General features: G+C 42.0%; 1 protein-coding gene across 2 annotated transcripts in view; it reads left to right on the top strand.

Moving 5' to 3' along the window:
- The first annotated feature begins 215 nt into the window (after positions 1-215).
- LOC112264919 (probable ATP-dependent RNA helicase ddx6) overlaps positions 216-16,905 on the top strand; it is a 67,583-nt gene continuing 50,893 nt past the window's right edge. For both annotated transcript variants that reach the window (XM_042295730.1, XM_024441839.2), the window contains exons 1-9: positions 216-768; positions 1,759-2,696; positions 2,866-2,929; positions 3,030-3,134; positions 3,513-3,642; positions 6,229-6,375; positions 9,094-9,188; positions 9,495-9,617; positions 15,037-15,165. In XM_042295730.1, the coding sequence (XP_042151664.1) occupies positions 2,518-2,696; positions 2,866-2,929; positions 3,030-3,134; positions 3,513-3,642; positions 6,229-6,375; positions 9,094-9,188; positions 9,495-9,617; positions 15,037-15,165 (972 nt within the window). In that variant the 5' untranslated portion in view covers positions 216-768; positions 1,759-2,517. The remainder of the gene's footprint in view (positions 769-1,758; positions 2,697-2,865; positions 2,930-3,029; positions 3,135-3,512; positions 3,643-6,228; positions 6,376-9,093; positions 9,189-9,494; positions 9,618-15,036; positions 15,166-16,905) is intronic.

The following is a 16,905-nucleotide window of genomic DNA, read 5'->3' as shown; positions in this document are numbered from 1 at the left end:
GGTGGTGTTATATTTACATTATTTTTAAATTTTATTTTATGTATTTTTTTTGTGAGTGTAGTGTTAGATGGTAGGGTATTTGTTTATTTATTTATTTTTCAAGCAAAGTACAAGGGAGTTGTACTCCAGTCTAGTAGGTGGCAGTAACGCAACATATTGGATGCCAACTGCTGTTAAACCTCATAGAAGAAGAAGAAGAAGAAGAAGAAGAAGAAGAACAACAACAACAACAACAACAACAACATCATCATCATCATTATCAACAACAACAACAACAACAGGGCAGGGGAGCCCTGGGATAGAGAAATGTCTTAAGTAGGAGATCGGAAATCGTGGCGAGTAGTGCAGACAAAATTGAGAAAAAATTTGGGGAAGCAACAGCTGTGTTGGAATGCTAACAAGATGGGTGTCAGATCTGATGACATGGAGTGGGAGGATGAGGGTCAAGGAATGAATAAAGAAGCAATGTGAAGGTTAAGTGCTGTAATTGGTGGTGTTGGGGATTTATTTGGTTTAGAATTTTATTTTCATGGTAGTACATAGTTGGTCTGATCATGATTGATCGACATTCCAGCACAGTAGGTGGCGGCATGCACTTTAAACGTTGGTTTGTGGTCCCCCATGATACCACAGAAGAAGAAGGCGGTGATGAAGAGAAGAGACCATGTTGAAATAGCGTTTTGTATGGAGTGAATTTAATCTAACAGTGACATAAGTAATTGATCCGCCGCAAACATTTATGATATATAACATCAAAGTGAGAGAAAGGTGAGTACTTCGTGGTGTTCTATTCAATTTGTATTATACAGATTTGATAAAGTCGACGTTAGCTTGTCAGCTAGATAATATAGCCAGCTAACATTCAGACATAGAAAACGACAGCTCAATGCACAAGCCATCCAAGTTAACTGATCTGACTAGCTAGTTTATAATATCCCCTTTCATCAGTGATGTAATGATACCTAGATGGCTTACTAAATTACTATTTAAATTATTAAGGTAGCTTAACTTACTAACCGACTTGCATGTTTATGTCAAAGCTATGTGGCTAACGTCATTAGATTGCTAGTAATATAAGTTAACTGGCTAACTAAATATCTTCCTCTCAAGTTGGCCAGATAAACGGCCTTTTGTAGCGTCAAATCGCTATTAGTCAGGTTTGAATTACTTTTTGCAGTTGGCACAATTGAGATAAGTTGACTAACAACTGACTGATAACATTAGCTGTCTTTTAAAAAAAAACTTTATTTGGCGGATAAGGACATCCCTGTTGTTCGTTAATGTTAGCTAGCTAGCTAAAGACGGTGACGTGTTTGTTGTCCATACATTTGCAATTCACTTTCATTTAAGTTCAGATGCTTCTAGCTAAGGTTAGCTAATTTCCTCAAAGTAACTTCAAAGTACGCAGGTGATTACGGCTATAAAGTAGTCCCACGTTGTTGACGACATAGCCTAACGTTACTCTCCTGTTGCCTGGGCTCATACTGCTTGTAGTATAGGCAACTCCTATGTGCTCATGCAGTACACCAATGGGTTGGAGTACACTACAGACTGATCCACCAAGCCAATACTAGAAAAGCAATTTTACCGTGTGCCTGCCTGCCAAATACATTTTTGACATGATGTAGTTGGGGATTTGAATAGAACATTTGTGCATCTATTCTACATTGTATTATGTGGTTTTAAAGCTAGTCTAGGGCTTATATAGTATTCACTCTGACTTTACTTCTAAAATCAAATTCTCCTTCTTCCTGTCAGGTGGAACAGGTTTGAGTTGCTGAATACACCACCACTCACACCACTCACACAGCTACACACGTTGACAGAAGAGCTGAGAGAGGAGGGAGACTCACCTGGAACAGAGGGGACAGACCGAAAGGAGCCCAAGGGGAACTTAAAGCTGCATTGCTTTTGGACTACAGTTACCCTTGTTTGATTTTCAACATCAGGAAACTACTTTAACACGTGGATGGACATATACAGACAGAGTGGAAAACAAATGTTGAACAATAAGGACATTATTATTTTGATGAAATATTTGTACAAAGGACATCGATGTTGAGCAATTCAAATGGACTTGATGCAAAACAAGGAAATAAAAATATGTAAATGTACGTTTGAACAAAGATTATATTACAGATGCTATTCCCCCGCTTCAAATAGCAGTTCTATTGCAGGAATTAAACTATTTGATTCTTGTTCACATATAATGTTCTATATTGTGTGCAGGTGCAGTATATTAATGCATTTGAATGCATATATCTCTTCATTTGGGAGAGCTCTTGTATAAATACTATTTTTTTTCATACGGCAGTAAACTCTGTTGAAGGGGACCGAACTGCACGTACATATATATGTAAAAACGACATAGACTTCTGTTGTAAAAGCTTTGGACAAAAAAACAAGATAATATTTGTTAATGCTTTATTCGACTCATCTACTTTTGAAGAGGCTTTTTAAGGGGGCAAAAAAAACATCAAATATTAATATTTTGAGAATAAAAACAGGAAAGGGGAAATGGCAGCTGCCAGAACAGAGAACCTTGGTCCTGTCGTCATGGGACTGAACGGGCAGCTTAGGGGGCCGCCTAAACCGGCTTCTCCCCAATCAGGACCCCTCGTCCTGGGCTCTCTGTCAGACGAGGCCACAGGTGCATCCCAGAAAGCGGGTGCTGCCCAGGAGGGAACTGGGATTAGGTACACATTTCTCTCACACCCCTGTTTCACCCAGTGACTGAAACAATTGTGTTCTGCTCATAGTTTATTATACCTTCATACCAGGTTTTAGAAGTGATGACCCAGTATATTTTGTTTTAGAAATCAGTAGTGCAGGTGTTCTTTTAATTGCTCTCTTCTGCTCTGTCAGGTTTGGAGATGACTGGAAAAAGAGCCTACAGCTCCCTCCCAAAGACACCAGGGTCAGAACCTCTGTAAGTCATGGTACAATGCAGCATGCTTTTTCACTAGCTCATGGATTTTCCCGGTATCATTTTAATCAAGTTGTCTAACCTCTTTCTTGCTGTGTCCCAGGATGTAACGTCCACTAAGGGAAATGAGTTTGAGGACTACTGTCTGAAACGGGAGCTCCTGATGGGCATCTTTGAGATGGGCTGGGAGAAGCCCTCCCCTATCCAGGTACGGCACTCACTGGGAGAGTCTATGCCCAAAGATGACCTGTTGAAACTGGGGGATTCCCTTGCTGTAAATTGGCTCCTGATTCTGATGCCTATAACCTATAAAGATGCTCCAGAACTTTTGTATAATTTCAGCAGGTAGTTTTGAAAGTGGTGCTCGAGCGTGTGTACTGTCATCCAATTATGTACTACGTCATCCATTTTGTGTGATGTATTACCTCCCACAAAAATGTGTACAATATGTTGCAAATTTGTTGAGCTTAAGATCCCGGACTGCATCTTGAGTTATAACTGAAGTCTTTGGACTTAGCCTTTGTAGTTTGTCATAGTTAGATATTTTTTGATAAAATTCCATTAAACCAGAGTTTGTCACTTTCAGGAGGAGAGCATTCCCATAGCCCTGTCAGGACGAGACATCCTGGCCCGAGCCAAGAATGGAACGGGGAAGAGTGGGGCCTACCTCATCCCCATGCTGGAGAGAATAGACCTGAAGAAGGACTATATACAGGGTGAGTCAAGGCTCTTAACTTTACTCTTTCCCTCCTTTTATACTCGACTTGTCTATTACAACAATAGTCTTATGTCATTCACAGTGCTTTATTAAAGTGTTATAGACTACTGAAAAGGTATTCAAGTTATGTTTCATCTATGTTTAAGCAGGAATGTGTGATTCAATATATTTTGATGAAGAACGTAATCCAGTTGTTGTCATGCATTTTGGGTTGACAATTAGGCTATTGTTACATTTTACTGTTAAAATATAGATGCATTTGTGTACACTAATTATAGGCATGTTTTATTTTGGGTCCAATTCACCACATAAGTGGAAACTCAAAACACATTAGCTAGATAACTAATTTAAATATAATACCCACTGATAGTAGCCATATTAAGCTTAACAGTACATTTTAATGTCCTAAAAATAACTTTGCAGTTGTAGCCTACTACCCAATCAGGCCCATGCTCTCGTAATGGCCAATGCGGATTTCGCACACTCCATATCCCAAAGCTTTATAAAATAGTTGGTATAGAGCTAAAAATTGAGAGTTGAGAAATAAAACATATACCTACAGAAATCGGAGAACCTCCTCTCTTCAACTGTGACAAGTATATTTTCCTGCAATTGTAGTTTTAAATGTTATACAATCAAAATGTCTTTTTTTTCCCCCTAGAGCAAAGTGGGAGAGGTAGGGAGAGTGGGTTGATCATCACAGCAGCGGGCCCCAGGGAAACAGGCAGAGCGTCAGGGCAGACACTTTCATTACAGGAATCATGAGCATAATGCACTTACTGCTTGACCAAATCATGTTTGAGTGAGGTGACCATGTAGAATGGGCAGCTCTCACTGACAAATAAAACATTTAAAGTAAATGTCCAGTGAAAATCTTACTTTAGAAGTTCGTATTCTGTTAAGTCATACCCAGATAATGTTGTTGACTCATCCTATACTCATATTTGTGGCCAAAGCATACATTGGAGAGTGAAAAATACTTTTGAGGAGTTTTTAAATACATTTTTAAATTTTTTAAAATCTAACACTTTTAAAAATGCTTGCTATTTCTTCATGGAGTATAATGGCTCCCAAGTGGCTCACTGGTCAAAGACACTGCATCTCAGTGCAGACCCTGGTTCGATTCCAGTCTTTATCACAACTGGCCATGATTGGGAGTACCATAGGGTGGCGCACAATTGGCCCAGCGTCGTCCGGGGTAGGCCGTCATTGTAAATAAGAATTTTTTTCTTAACTGACTTGCCTAGTTAAACAAAATAAATAAATTTCATACTCCTGAGGCGGATGAGCTGGCCAATCAGCGGGACACTTGTATTAATACCTTATGACTGGTATGTGCCCACACCATTCTGTTGGGGTATGCCCAAACCATTTCAACACAGAAAATATCCTTTTTAGCATACCTAATTACCATTGTAAGTAATTCTAGGTCATAATTCAATGAAATATGGGAGCACTGAACACAATGTTCCTTCAAAAGAATTTCAGCACCGAGCAAATTTCATGTCTGATTAGCGCAAACTTTAAAATTGCGGAAATTCTGTTCAACTTCAGCACGTGCTTACTGTGAACATTGAGGCTGTACCCGCTTTGTTAGTTTTAACTGTGGCCAAGTAGACTACTTTGTGTTTTTGATCATAATCTTGGCCTACCATCAAAAACAATGGAGAAAATGCATCCCATAACATTTTAACATGGAAATAACGGTTCTATCATTCAGCCTACATTAGCAGCAAATCTGTGGTGTTCAATGTTGGCCTACATTCCATGAGACTTTTGGGGGAAAAAGATGCAGGGCTTGACATTAACCTGTTTATCCACTTGTCCTTCAGACAAGGAGGTGACTGAAAATGTTGTTTGATGCAGGAAACCACTTTACAAAATAAAATGCATTATTATTCCCATACCATTATCACAGAAAATCAGACAAATTATGCTACCCTCTGCCTATTGGCTACTTAGCCTATTCAAGCCTGTCTGAAAATACAGCACTGCCCCTTTAAGACAAAACTCTTTACCTGACTTGCTTTTCAAAGATGTCTAGAAATGTACATATTTTGTGCTCTAGTAGGAAGCCATCACTCCACTATCGCTGACTACAAATGATCTATAACTATCTATAATCTATTCACGACTGCTCATGCTGTAAACAGTTCAAGGTAAATGGCAGAGATCCATATATGGCAATAGTCTATTTGCATATAGGCCTAGTGCAGCTCTGATGGTTATACCGCACTGGTCTGTGTAGAGTACGGGCTGAGTCTGTCAATGCAATAAAATCATACTCCGATGCGTCCTGCCTACATCAAAATGTCTTGCCTAGTTAGTTTTGCATGTTTGGTATTGCATAGTTCATTTTGTTTCGGTATGTTGATAGTGTTAATGGGGAAAACTCTGGAAAGTTGAGTGAAGTTCAGTCTGGTGCTTAGAGGGAACCTTGACTGGACAGTTTAGCTCACACAGTCAAGTCAAAGGGTTGCAAAATGCGACTAAATGGTCACTGTTTGGAGCCATACTCCTACTACTCTGTCAAATCACATTTGTCTTACACTTGCCCCATCTATACCTCTCCCTCTCTCCCAAGCCATTGTGATGGTGCCCACTCGTGAGCTGGCCCTGCAGGTTAGCCAGATCAGTATCCAGATCAGTAAGCACCTGGGCGGCGTGAAGGTCATGGCCACCACGGGCGGCACCAACCTGCGAGATGACATCATGCGCCTGGACGAGACTGGTAATTACCCAACAGCAGCATCACATTCCGTTACTAAATACCAACAATGGAACCTTGTGATAAATACAGTGCATTTGGAAAGTATTCAGACCCCTTGACATTTTCCACATTTTGTTACATTACAGCGTTAATCTACACACAGTACTCCACAATGACAAAGCCAAAATAGGTTTTTAGACATTTTTACATGTGTGTATTCTACCGTTCAAAAGTTTGAGGTCACTTAGAAATGTCCTTGTTTTTGGAAGAGAAGCTAATTTTTTTGTCCATTTAAAATGACATCAAATTGTTCAGAAGTACAGTGTAGACACTGTTAATGTTGTAAATGACTAATGTAAATGGAAACGTCTGATTTGTAATGGAATATCTAAACTCAGCAAAAAAAGAAATGTCCTCTCACTGTCAACTGTGTTGATTTTCAGCAAACTTAACATGTGTAAATATTTGTATGAACATAAAATTCAACAACTGACACACAAACTGAACAAGTTCCACAAACATGTGACTAACATAAATGGAATAATGTGTCCCTGAATAAAGGGGGGATCAAAAATAACAGTCAGTATCTGGTGTGGCCACCAGCTGCATTAAGTATTGCAGTGCATCTCCTCATGGACTGGACCAGATTTGCCAGGTCTTGCTGTTAGATGTTACCCCACTCTTCCACCAAGGCACCTGCAAGTTCCCGGACATTTCTGCAGGGAATGGCCCTAGCCCTCACCCTCCGATGATGCAATGACAACAAGCTCAGCCCGCTGATGCTGTGACACATGCCGGACTAATCCAAGTTTATAATTTTAAAAGGCTAATTGATCATTAGAAAACCCTTTTGCAATTATGTTCGCAACAGCTGAAAACTGTTGTTCTGATTTAAATAAGTAATAAAACTGGCTTTCTTTAGACTAGTTGAGTATCTGGAGCATCAGCATTTGTGGGTTCGATTACAGGCTCAAAACAGGATTGTGTCGAGGCACACATGGGTAAGGGTACCAAAACATTTCAGCAGCATTTAAGGTCGACAAGAACAGTGGCCTCCATCATTCATAAAAAATGGAAGGAGTTTGGAACCACCAAGGCCCGGAGTAGCTTTTCAGCAAGGATCTCTGTACTATACTCCAGTCATCATTCCCTCGATCCTGACTAGTCCCAGTTCCTGCCGCTGAATAACATCCCCACAGCATGATGCTGCCACCACAGGGATGGTGCCAGTTCTCCAATTGGTGAAGGGCCTTGGTCAGGGAGGTGACCATGAACCCGATGGTCACTGAAGATTGAAACCAAGATGGAACTCTTTGGCCTGGTTACCAAGTGTCGCATCTGGAGGAGAACTGGCACCATCCCTGTGGTGGCAGCATCATGCTGTGGGGATGTTATTCAGCGGCAGGAACTGGGACTAGTCAGGATCGAGGGAATGATGACTGGAGTATAGTACAGAGATCCTTGCTGAAAAGCTACTCCAGAGCACTCAGGGCCTCGGACTGGGGCGACGGTTCACCTTCCAACAGGACAACGGCCCTAAGCACAAAGCCAAGACGACGCACGAGTGGCTTCAGGACAATGTCCTTGAGTGGCCCAGCCAGAGTCTGGACTTGAACCAGATCGAACATCTCTGGAGAGACCTGAAAAAAGCTGTGCAGCGACATTCCTTTTCCAACCTGACAGAGCTTGAGAGGATTTGCAGAGAAGAATGGGAGAAATTCCCCAAATACAAGTGTGCTGAGCTTGTAGCATCATACCCTGAATATGTCTGCATACTTATGTAAATGGTATATTTCATCTTTTTATTTTTTTATGTATACATTTGCAAACATTTCTACTTTGTCATTATGGGATATTGTGTGGAGGTTGCAAGCTGAAGAACACCATCCCAACCTTGAAGCACAGTGGTGGCAGCATCATGTTGTGGGAGTGCTTTGTTGCAGGAGGGACTGGTGTACTTCACAAAATTGATGGCATCATGAGGAGGAAAATTATGTGGATATATTGAAGCAACGTCTCAAGACATCAGTCAGGAAGTCCAAGCTTGGTCGCAAATGGGTCTTCCAAATGGACAATGACCCCAAGCATACTTCCAAAGTTGTGGCAAAATGGCTTGAGGACAACAAAGTCAAGGTATTGGAGTGGCCATCACAAAGCCCTGAACTAAATCCCATAGAGAATTTGTGGGCAGAACTGAAACAGCGTGTGTGAGAAAGGAGGCCTACACCCTGACTCAGTTACAGCAGCTCTGTTAGGAAGAATGGGAAAAAATTCACCCATCTGATTGTGGGAAGCTTGGGGAAGGCTGGCTACCTGAAACGTTTAACTTGGGTCAAAGAATTGAATGGCAATGCTACCAAATACTAATTGAGTGTATGTTCCCACTGGGAATGTGATGAAGAAAATTAAAGCTGAAAAACCATTCTCTCTACTATTATTCTGACATTTCACATTGTTAAAATAAAATGGTGATCCTAACTGACCTAAAACAGGGAATTTTTACTAGGATTAAATGTCAGGAATTGTGAAACTGAGTTTAAATCTATTTAAACTTCTGACTTCAACTCTTTATAGCGTAGCTCTGTATTTTGTTTATTTATTTGAAAGTCATTTTTACTCATCTTCATCGAGGGTGTCAATCATTTCGGACCACACTGTACAATACAAACAAGTCACAAAACCGTAAAGCTGTACACAATGCCATATCTGTAATGATGGTGTTTCTGATTTTTTTCTCAGTGCATGTGGTCATAGCCACACCCGGCAGGATCCTAGACTTGATAAAGAAGGGCGTTGCCAAAGTGGATAGAGTCCAAATGATGGTGATGGATGAGGTTAGTGTTTAAATACATGTGGTACCTGAGTCCATCAACCACGGACTGTAATCAACTACTGTAGATGACTCCAGAGAATTTTGTTTTGTTACGAGCCACTCACTATTCTTCATTCAAATCTCATCTGGTTCATCAACCTACCAAAGAGGTTAAAGGAGCTACATGTAACATTTCCCCGGCAACGAGTGCTAAATATCAATTACATACCAGTGGTAGCAAATTAATAGAAATACATGATTAAAACAGTTTTTTTGAGAATACTGTGTGACTCTGCTAATGCTCCATTTGAATGTTTTCTCTTCTCAGGCAGACAAGCTGCTGTCTCAGGACTTTGTAGTGCTCATCGAGGATATCATCAGCTTCCTGGCCAAGGGCCGTCAGATCCTACTCTACTCTGCCACCTTCCCCATCAGCGTGCAGAAGTTCATGGTGAGTAGTGCCACCTGTTGGCAGCCATGTGGTATCACCAACAGGCCATTCTGTTCTGCTATTCCGTAACTAGAAAATATACTTTATTGTCCATTTACATGGAAATGTTGCTATTCTTGCTGAACAGTGTTACCCTTGATGTCCTTCTGGAGAACAGCAGCTCAAAACATTGTGCAAGATTGTGTGTGGGGTCACCTGATGCGCTTGGCCTTCTCCCTTGCCCGTTTATCAGAGGCCCTGAAGCTCCCTGCACTGCAGCCCACAGAGCCTCGACCCCAGATTCACAGCCTGCTTGAGGTTACCCTTATTAGCCAAAGTCAGCACACTCTAAATGGCAGGTGTAGTACACCTAGAACACAAATATAAATGCGAAATGCGTTAGTCAGGGCATAACATTTGTTTTTTGTCCTTCAGCCGCTCTAAAATGACACCAACAAAACATAAAAAATTGATGGTTCTTTGTAAAGTTCCTAAAACAATTGAATGTATTACTAGTAAGAAGTAATGTTGTGTATTGTTTAATTTCATGTATTGTGACCTGAGTCTTTAAACCAAAATAGAACAGATGAGACAAATGTTCACCTGCCCCTTTAAATGCGGGAGGTTCGTGCCTGTGAGATTGATCCTGACATGTAGAAGCGTTGTCATCTCTTTCCCAGCAGTTGAAACTCGAGCATAGAAAAACAATCTAGCTTGTGAACAAAATAGTTCTTTGACTTTGTGTTTTTATATACCAGCTATGAAACAAAATGGTGGAAATACTTTAGACCGCTACTGTAGCATTTACAGTACCAGTAAAAAGTTTGGACACCTGCTCATTCCAGGGTTTTTTGTTATTTTGACTATTTTTGTACATTGAGTAATAGTGAAGACAAAACTATGACATAACACACATGGAATCATGTGGTAACCAAAAAAGTGTTAAACAAATCAAAATATACTTGAGATTATTCAAAGTAGCCACCCTTTGCCTTGATTACAGCTTTGCACACTTTTGGTGTTCTCTCAACCAGCTTCATGAGGTAGTCACCTGGAATTAGAGGTCGACCGATTTTATGATTTTTCAACGCCAATACCGATTTTATTGGAGGACCAAAACAAGCAGATACTGATTAATTGGCCGATTTAAAAAAAAAAAAAAAAAAAAAATTAAAATTAAATTTTTTCAAATGTATTTATTTAAACATTTAATATACATATATATTATATATATATTTTTTTATATATATACACTGTTCAAAAAAATAAAGGGAACACTAAAATAACACATCCTAGATCTGAATGAATGAAATATTCTTATTAAATACTTTTTTCTTTACATAATTGAATGTGCTGACAACAAAATCACACACATATTATCAATGGAAATCAAAGGAGGTCTGGATTTGGAGTCACACTCAAAATTAAAGTGGAAAACCACACTACAGGCTGATCCAACTTTGATGTAATGTCCTTAAAACAAGTCAAAATGAGGCTCAGTAGTGTGTCTTTAGGACCTCCCTACAGTACGTGCCTTTAGGACCTCCCTACAACGCCTGGGCATGCTCCTGATGAGGTGGCGGATGGTCTCCTGAGGGATCTCCTCCCAGACCTGGACTAAAGCATCCGCCAACTCCTGGACAGTCTATGGTGCAACGTGGCGTTGGTGGACCGAGCGAGACAAGATGTCCCAGATGTGCTCAATTGGATTCAGGTCTGGGGAACGGGCGGCCCAGTCCATAGCATCCATGCCTTCCTCTTGCAGGAACTGCTGACACACTCCAGCCACATGAGGTCTAGCATTGTCTTGCATTAGGAGGAACCCAGGGCCAACCGCACCAGCATATGGTCTCACAAGGGGTCTGAGGATCTCATCTCGGTACATAATGGCAGTGAGGATACCTCTGGCGAGCACATGGAGGGCTGTGCGGCCCCCAAAGAAATGCCACCCCACACCATGACTGACCCACCGCCAAACCGGTCATGCTGGATGATGTTGCAGGCAGCAGAACGTTCTCCACGGCGTCTCCAGACTCTGTCACGTCTGTTACATGTGCTCAGTGTGAACCTGCTTTCATCTGTGAAGAGCACAGGGCGCCAGTGGCGAATTTGCCAATCTTGGTGTTCTCTGGCAAATGCCTAACGTCCTGCACGGTGTTGGGCTGTAAGCACAACCCCCACCTGTGGACGTCGGGCCCTCATACCACCCTCATGGAGTCTGTTTCTGACCGTTTGAGCAGACACATGCACATTTGTGGCCTGCTGGAGGTCATTTTGCAGGGCTCTGGCAGTGCTCCTCCTTGCACAAAGGTGGAGGTAGCGGTCCTGCTGCTGGGTTGTTGCCCTCCTACGGCCTCCTCCACGTCTCCTGATGTACTGGCTTGTCTCCTGGTAGCGCCTCCATGCTCTGGACACTACGCTGACAGACACAGCAAACCTTCTTGCCACAGCTCGCATTGATGTTCCATCCTGGATGAGCTGCACTACCTGAGCCACTTAGTAGACTCCGTCTCATGCTACCACTAGAGTTAAAGCACCGCTAGCATTCAAAAGTGACCAAAACATCAGCCAGGAAGCATAGGAACTGAGAAGTGGTCTATGGTCACCACCTGTAGAACCACTCCTTTATTGGGGGTGTCTTGCTAATTGCCTATAATTTCCACCTGTTGTCTATTCCATTTGCACAACAGCATGTGAAATTTGTCAATCAGTGTTGCTTCCTAAGTGGACAGTTTGATTTCACAGAAGTGTGATTGACTTGGAGTTACATTGTGTTAAGTGTTCCCTTTATTTTTTTGAGCAGTGTATTATGAGTTGGATGGAGGATATTGAGCTTGAAATTGACGTTGCTGATGAAGTGTTCATCTGATTCTGATGTTGACTTCAAGCCTCCAATGCCCGGGCCTCGCTGCAGAAAAACCAGAACAGAGCCAGCTAAGACTGTGATCCCAACTGCCACGGTGAGACCAGTCTGGGACGGATGGCAGGGTTTGGGTAAAAAAGTTAGGAGTTTGTGAAATGCAGGTGTTGCGGCACATCAGAGATTGTACTGTTGCTCATGCGACAGAAAAGGAAACCATACGTGTGACATGTCTATGCACTAACTCAAAGCATTTATTGCACTCTTGTATGTCCGCTGTGCATACGACAGAAGAGCATATATGTAGAGTCATTTTGGTCTGATGGCTACAGTGCATTTGGAAAGTATTCAGACCCTTTCACTTTTTCCACATTTTGTTACGTTAGAGCTGTATTCTAAAATGGTCCTCCTCAATCTAGATTCAGTACCCCATAATGACAAAGCTAAATCAGGTTTTTAGAAATTTTTGCAAATGTATAAAAAATTGATTTGACATGATTTGGAAAGGCACTATATACGGTCCCACAGTTACCATTGCTTGTCAGTTCAAAAACCAAGCCATGAGGTCTCAAAAACTGTCCGTAGAGCTCCGAGACAGGATTGTGTCAAGACACAGATCTGGGGAAAGGTACAAAAACATTTCTGCAGCATTAAAGGTGCCCAAGAACACAGTGGCCTACATCATTCTTAAATGGAAGAAGTTTGGAACCACCAAGACTCTTCCTAGAACTGGACGCCTGGCCAAACTGAGCAATCGGGGGAGAAGGGCCTTGGTCAGGGAGGTGACCATGAACCTGATGGTCACTCTGGCAAAGCTCCAGAGTTCCTCTCTGGAGATGGCAGAACCTTCCAGAAGGACAACTTTATCTGCAGCACTCCAGCAATCAGGCCTTCATGGTAGTGGCCAGATGGAAGCATGACAGCCTGCTTGGAGTTTGCCAAGAGGCACCTAAAGGACTCAGTACATGGGAAACAAGATTCTCAGGTCTGATGAAACCGAGATTGAACTCTTTTGGTCTGAATGCCAAGCGTTACATCTGGAGGAATCCAGGCACTGCTCATCACATGGCCAATACCGTCACTACGGTGAAGCATGGTGGTGGCATCATGCTGTTGGGATGCTCTTCAGCGGCAGGGACAGGGAAACTAGTCTGAGTCGAGTTAAAGATGAACAGAGAAAAGCACAAAGAGATCCTTGATGAAAACCTGCTCCAGATTGGGGCAACGATTCACCTTCCAACAGGACAATGTCCCTATGTACACAGCCAAAACAACGCAGGAGTGGCTTCGGGACAAGTCTCAATGTCCTTGAGAGACCCGGACTTGAATCCGATCGAACATCTCTGGAGAGACGCGAAAATATCTGCAGCGACGCTCCCCATCCAACCTAACAGAGCTTGAGAAGATCTGCAGAGAAGAATGGGAGAAACTCCCCAAATACAGGTGTGCCAAGCTAGTAGTGTCAGACCCAATAAGAATCAAGGCTGTAATCGCTGCCAAAGATGCTTCAACAAAATGAATGCTTAATTAAGTAATTTCAGTTTTAATACATTTGCAAAAAAATCTTAACCTGTTTTTGTTTTATGTGGTATTTTGTGTAGATTGATGGAATAAAACACAAATGAATCCATTTTTAAATAAGGCTGTAACGTAGCACAATTTGGGGGGAAAAAAATCAAGGGGGCTGAATACTTTCCGAATGCACTGTATGGGGTGGACTTTTTCCGAGAGACCATGCCACTCAATCGTTTCAGAGAGATTCTGCCACACCTGTGGCAGGTGCATATGAAACGAGGTCCGTGAAAACTGTTCAGTGTAACAGTTTTTGTTTGTGGGGCTTGCTCACACAAAGCCACGAAGCTGTGTGCTGACTGTGGGCCAGAAGCATAAAGGGAAGACAACATTGTTTCATGCTAAATACATGCATGCATGTAAGGACACCTACATTTTCCAGTACAATCAACAAATCATTTTGTCATGAATATATTTCCACAAATGCATTTATGCAGTTCATCCTTTACAATTGTTCATGCGCTGGTGGTTTTGTTTAGGAATACGGCAAATAATTTCAGCCGTGCACCTGGCTGGTTATATTAATCTTTTAAGTTTCTACTTTGTCAAAAGAAGCTATAACCGGACTTTATTAATTACTATAATCAGTTACTACAAATAAAGTTGATCAAATGGATTGCGCTAATGTTTTCATTGCAAGGGGAATGAAATTACGGCTATAGGCCTATGTTTTGTCAAGGATATGTTTTGTATAATTATACAATCTAAACAAATACATTTTTTGTTTATTTCCTCATTTATTCATGCAATTTATCCTTGACAATAGTTTATGCACTATTTATCAAGCATTGGTGTTCTTGTATGTCCGTTTCGTCTTAAGTTGCTGCAAGGGTCTAGCCGTGTGTGTGTGTGTGTGTGTGTGTGTGTGTGTGCGCCCATGCACCTGTGTAGTTATCCTAGCATTGATTTTCTCAGGTACTTCAATAACCCTCTCTCCTCCTTTTTTCTCTTTTCTTGTCCCCCTTTCTGTCATCACGCTCTCCTCCCTTTCTGCTCCCTCTCCACCAGGCCAAGCACCTGCAGAAGCCCTATGAGATCAACCTGATGGAGGAGCTGACTCTGAAGGGCATCACCCAGTACTATGCCTACGTCACTGAGAGACAAAAAGTCCACTGTCTCAACACGCTCTTCTCGCGGGTAAGCCTTGAAAACATTGGACGCATATACACTTTTTTTTATGTGAATGTACATGTAGACTGGTATGTGGGCGCAGGTTAGTGTACAACAAAGCCTTTACAGGCAGCCTTTATTACCATCGGTGGTAATGAGTTTGACAATCTTTTAAGGCCGTGGCTGCAGATCCAACTTTTTCCCCCAGGACTAAAGGTCCCGAAGCTTCTGCACATGTTTCGGATCACATTTTCTTTACCTCTACTTTACCCACACATTTTATGGTCTCCTTCACATTTCTCACTGTCAATCGTGAATGATAATTCTTCTGTCAATTGTGAATGATAATTCTTCAAGTTTAACCTGTGAAAAGTCGTAGCATCCACATACTAAATGGGCTGTAATGGTGACAGTGTTACCGCCACACCGGCGGTCACGAGTCATGACCACAGTCAAATTCCATGTGACCCGTTTAGTCACGGTAACTAGGCTTCTCCAAAACTGCGCTCTCATGCCACTGATGCTCATTAGTAGCCTACCGAACTTGCTATAACTGCCACTCGCTAATGGCTTGTATGCAGCACTCTATTGTCCATATAATCAACTCATGTTGCACAACATTTCTATAGGCTATGCAATTGTAGGAGAACCTTTTTAATGGGCTCTATTTTAAAGAGGATCCCATCAGCTTTCTATAGGCTAGGCCTGCTATATTTATTTATCAAATTTCCTAATATTAAGTGCTTTGCTTTATCACAGGGGTAGCCTACCTGCCTGGCATGACAGTTACCTGTGGGAAAAGCATCCTTGATTTGCTATTTAAGTCCATATGGGTGACGTGCTATTGTTCACCTGCCCCTGTTCCCTCAGGTGCCTGATAATGGTCCATTCTAAATCAAAAAGTGGCCAAAAGTTTTGAGAATGACACAAATATTAAGTTTGCTGCCTCGGTGTCTTTAGATATTTTTGTCAGACGTTATTATGGAATACTGAAGTATAATTACAAGCATTTCATAAGTGTCAAAGGCTTTTATTGACAGTTTACATGCAGTTGATGCAAAGAGTCAATATCTGCAGTGTTGACCCTTCTTTTCAAGACCTCTGCAATCCGCTCTGGCATGCTGTCAATTAACTTCTGGGTCACATCCTGCTGGAAAAGGCACTGTTCGTCATCAAACTCTTCCTGGATGGTTGGGAGAAGTTGCTCTCTGAGGATGTGTTGGTACCATTCTTTATTCATGGCTGTGTTCTTAGGCAAAATTGTGAGTGAGCCCACTCCCTTGGCTGAGAAGCAACCCCACGCATGAATTGTCTCAGGCTGCTTTACTGTTGGCATGAAACAGGACTGATGATAGCGCTCACCTTGTCTTCTCCAGACAAGCTTTTTTCCGGATGCCCCAAACAATCGGAAAGGGGATTCATCAGAGAAAATGACTTTACCCCTGTACCTTTTGCAGAATATCAGTCTGTCCCTGATGTTTTTCCTGGAGATAAGTGGCTTCTTTGCTGTCCTTCTTGACACAAGGCCATCCTCCAAATTCTTCGCCTCACTGTGTGTGCAGATGCACTCACACCTGCCTGCTGCCATTCCTGAGCAAGCTCTGTACTGGTGGTGCCCCGATCCCGCAGCTGAATCAACTTTAGGAGACGGTCCTGGCACTCGCTGGACTTGAGTGCCCTGAAGCCTTCTTCACAACAATTGAACCGCTCTCCTTGAAGTTCTTGATGATCCGATAAATGGTTGATTTAGGTGTAATCTTACTGGCA

The sequence above is a fragment of the Oncorhynchus tshawytscha genome, linkage group LG13 (genome assembly GCF_018296145.1).
Source record: "Oncorhynchus tshawytscha isolate Ot180627B linkage group LG13, Otsh_v2.0, whole genome shotgun sequence".
Classification (NCBI taxonomy): Eukaryota; Metazoa; Chordata; class Actinopteri; order Salmoniformes; family Salmonidae; genus Oncorhynchus; species Oncorhynchus tshawytscha.
Note: the sequence above shows the minus strand (reverse complement) of the source record. Positions and strands in the feature narration are given on the sequence as shown.